The sequence below is a fragment of the Danio aesculapii genome, chromosome 15 (assembly GCF_903798145.1).
Source record: "Danio aesculapii chromosome 15, fDanAes4.1, whole genome shotgun sequence".
Classification (NCBI taxonomy): Eukaryota; Metazoa; Chordata; class Actinopteri; order Cypriniformes; family Danionidae; genus Danio; species Danio aesculapii.
Window position 1 is genome coordinate 17,490,244 of NC_079449.1, and position 2,787 is coordinate 17,493,030.

The 2,787-nt window shown below is 32.3% G+C and overlaps 1 protein-coding gene across 1 annotated transcript; it reads left to right on the forward strand.

Annotated features, from left to right (window-relative positions):
* Nucleotides 1-685: 685 nt before the first annotated feature.
* Nucleotides 686-1,799, forward strand: LOC130241756 (olfactory receptor 1-like). The gene is made up of 2 exons (XM_056473700.1): nt 686-703; nt 795-1,799. The coding sequence occupies exons 1-2, from the start codon at nt 686-688 to the stop codon at nt 1,797-1,799; spliced, it is 1,023 nt and encodes a 340-aa protein (XP_056329675.1).
* Nucleotides 1,800-2,787: the final 988 nt, after the last annotated feature.

Sequence of the window (2,787 nt, forward strand, 5' to 3'; positions counted from 1 at the left end):
TACTATATAGTTTGTTTACATCACTTTAGACAAACTATTTGTTTCGAGAATGAAACGCTGCTGCGGCTGGAAAACAATGTTTTAATGAATCGCACGTCACTTCAGGAGGCGTAAATTAATTTTGCTAAACTGCGACATGGTCATCTTGCGGAAATATTACCAACGATCCATCAGGTAATGTTTTTCCCTCTCTCTCTTTGCTGATAATGCGCTGTCAACAAATATTTTTCCTACATGCCTAATAATGCACAGCGCATCGGCCAACAGCAGCTGGATTAGTCCAAAAGGCGCAGTACAGAGAGATAGTTGACAGATATATATTAAGTAGCTTATAGTTAGAAAAACGTTTTCATCTGTATACTTCTTTATAATATTTAGTTTATATTTTAATAAAGAGAACAAAACGTACATATTGTTTTATAGATGTCAACATTGCTAAAGCATCAGAAATGGTGGTATTGTACTGTCAATACATATTACATCATTGTGTTTTCTAAATTCTCTCATGAGATGAACCATGTGATATATTTGGATGTAGTGACACGGATAGCCAGTGATCCCAGCAGCATGAGAAAAAAGGACGAGCATTTATAGCAGAGTACTGTAATCCAAAGCAGCTCAGAAGTTAGTTACCTTTCTTGTTGTCTCTGGCTCTCAAATTTGAACTACATGAAATTCAAATATTATGCAAAGTTACAGGAAGGTATGTTTTGACATTGTGCTTGCCATTTTAAAATGACGCTAATGTAAATTCTCTAGATTTTTATTTTTCTGTTTCTTATTTTTATTTTCAGCTTGCTCAAAACACCAAAAGCAAATCTGCAATGAGTTCTGTAAATGCAAGTTTTTTCCAGAATATCTCCATTGTTCATCCTGAGTACTTTTTCATCATTGGACTTTCGGGTATACAGCAAAGTGGTTATTACTATATATTCTTATTTGTCACATATTTTATATCTATAATTGGGAACTCTGTAGTCCTTCTCATTATAGCTCTTGAGCGGACTCTGCACAGTCCAAAGTACATTGGTGTGTTTAACTTGGCCTTGGCTGATATTGGTGAAACTAGTGCGCTGATTCCTAACATGATGAAGAATTTTCTGTTTGACTCCCAGTACATCTCCTATAATGGTTGTATGGCCAATATGTTTTTTGTGTTCCTCTTTAGTTCCATACAAAGTTTCACTCTTGTTGTTATGGCATATGATCGCTTTGTTGCAATTTGTTTGCCTTTAAGATATCATGCTATTGTGAATAATACCAGTATGATTTTAATGACTTTAGCAATTTGGGCATTTAATTCTTTTGTGGTGGCCTTGATGGTGTCTTTAATCAACCGACTTTCTTTCTGTGAATCCAATTTGATACAGAGTTATTTTTGTGATCATGGGCCAGTTTTTAGGTTGGCTTGTAATGACAATAGCATGAATAAAATTATGGCATATGTCATTTCAGTTCTGTACATTATAGCACCAATGGTCGTTATTGTATTTTCATATCTGGGCATTTTTCTTGCTTTAATCAAAATCACAACTTGGGAAGGACGTTTAAAAGCACTGAAGACCTGTGTGTCTCACCTGTTGCTAGTAGGAATATTTTTCCTCCCTATATGCTGCACATACATTGCACAAGTCTTGCTTTATCTCACCCCTAATGCCAGGATCATCAGCACATCTTTTTCATATGCTGTTCCTCCAGTGCTAAACCCTATTATTTATGTTTTAAACACGGCAGAAATCAAAGACATAATAAAAAAAATGGTTAAAAATAGACCAATCAGAGAGAACATTTCCAAATGATAATGTAACATTTTTCATTATGTGATTGGGTCTGTATGACCTGTATTTCTGGGAACAATGTTTGTGTGCTATTTATTCTTATTAAACCATCTGAAAATGTACTTTTTAAAGAGAAAAAACGTAACCCAGTCATTTCAGATTCTTACAAATGAAATGAAATACATGTAACTTTTATGTAACCTTTATTAATCTAGCTTTTTTCAAGTGTTTCTGTTTTATTGATATTGTGACAGTAAAAGAAAGGAAAAATGTATGTGATTTAAGTGAGAAATCATTGCCACAGCATCTTGACATGTTTCATATTATTTTAAACCTAATAATCATTGTCATTTACAAGTATTTTTATTTTTATTTATTTTCTGCTAAATAAGTGAGCGGTTTGATTAATTTAAATATTGCTTCATGATGTTTTTGTTTTTATGCCAAGTGTCAGTTTTTAAATGACCCTCTTTTTGTACTGTAATAAATAATTAATCAACAAACCATGATACACACAAAAAGTTTGCTTTTTTTTTCGTTTATTTTGTCTGTTTTTAAAGCTCATCAAAATGGCAGCTTTGATGCCTAAAGCTTTGATTCAAACATAACATCTAAAATTAATTTTAATTTACGTGAATAAAAGTAATGATTTGCATTAATGTAAAGTCTCAGCCTCATAAATGGTCTTTTACTGCTATCTGCTGGTAATTTCAAATAGGTACATGTTGTATGATGCCATGTAAAACCCTCAGGTAATAAAACTGACACTGTCATTCTGATGGTATAATATTCCATAATAATTAATATCTCTTTAAATATTAAGTATGCTTGCCGGTGTAACTTTAATATCTAAATTTTGACACGAATGTCTTAATATGCTTTGTTAAAAACTCTAAAATGTTGCAAGAATCTATCTGTTATTTTAAAAAAGTATCTATTTACTTCCCTACTGTAAAACACACAGATCATGATTTCTCATTTTTCATTACTCCTTTGGGAAAAAAAAATT